Source organism: Colobus angolensis, unplaced genomic scaffold (genome assembly GCF_000951035.1).
Source record: "Colobus angolensis palliatus isolate OR3802 unplaced genomic scaffold, Cang.pa_1.0 Scaffold396, whole genome shotgun sequence".
NCBI classification, from domain to species: domain Eukaryota; kingdom Metazoa; phylum Chordata; class Mammalia; order Primates; family Cercopithecidae; genus Colobus; species Colobus angolensis.
The window spans coordinates 1,260,193-1,260,520 of NW_012117332.1; the positions used below are offsets into that span (position 1 = coordinate 1,260,193).

The 328-nt window shown below is 66.8% G+C and overlaps 1 protein-coding gene across 1 annotated transcript in view; it reads right to left on the minus strand.

Moving 5' to 3' along the window:
* FOXQ1 (forkhead box Q1) overlaps positions 1–328 on the minus strand; it is a 69,778-nt gene that overhangs the window by 69,144 nt on the left and 306 nt on the right. The window contains exon 2 of the mRNA XM_011955140.1: positions 6–321. Within this exon, the coding sequence (XP_011810530.1) occupies positions 6–321 (316 nt within the window). The remainder of the gene's footprint in view (positions 1–5; positions 322–328) is intronic.

A 328-nucleotide genomic window follows, 5' to 3' on the forward strand; every position in this document is an offset into this window, starting at 1 on the left:
CTTGCGGCGGCGGCGGAAGACCCCGTCGGCGAAGGTGTACTCGCTGTTGGGGTTGAGCATCCAGTAGTTGTCCTTGCCCCAGGGCCGCGAGGGGTCGCGCAGCACCTTGACGAAGCAGTCGTTGAGCGAAAGGTTGTGGCGCACGGAGTTGCGCCAGCCCGTGTAGCTGCCGCGGAAAAAGGGGAACTTGCCCATGAGGTACTCGTTGATCTCCGCCAGCGTCAAGCGCCCGCCCGCCGAGTCGCGGATGGCCATGGCGATGAGCGCGATGTACGAGTAGGGGGGCTTGGGCCGCCGCGTATACGGCTTGCTGCGTGCGCCCTCGCCG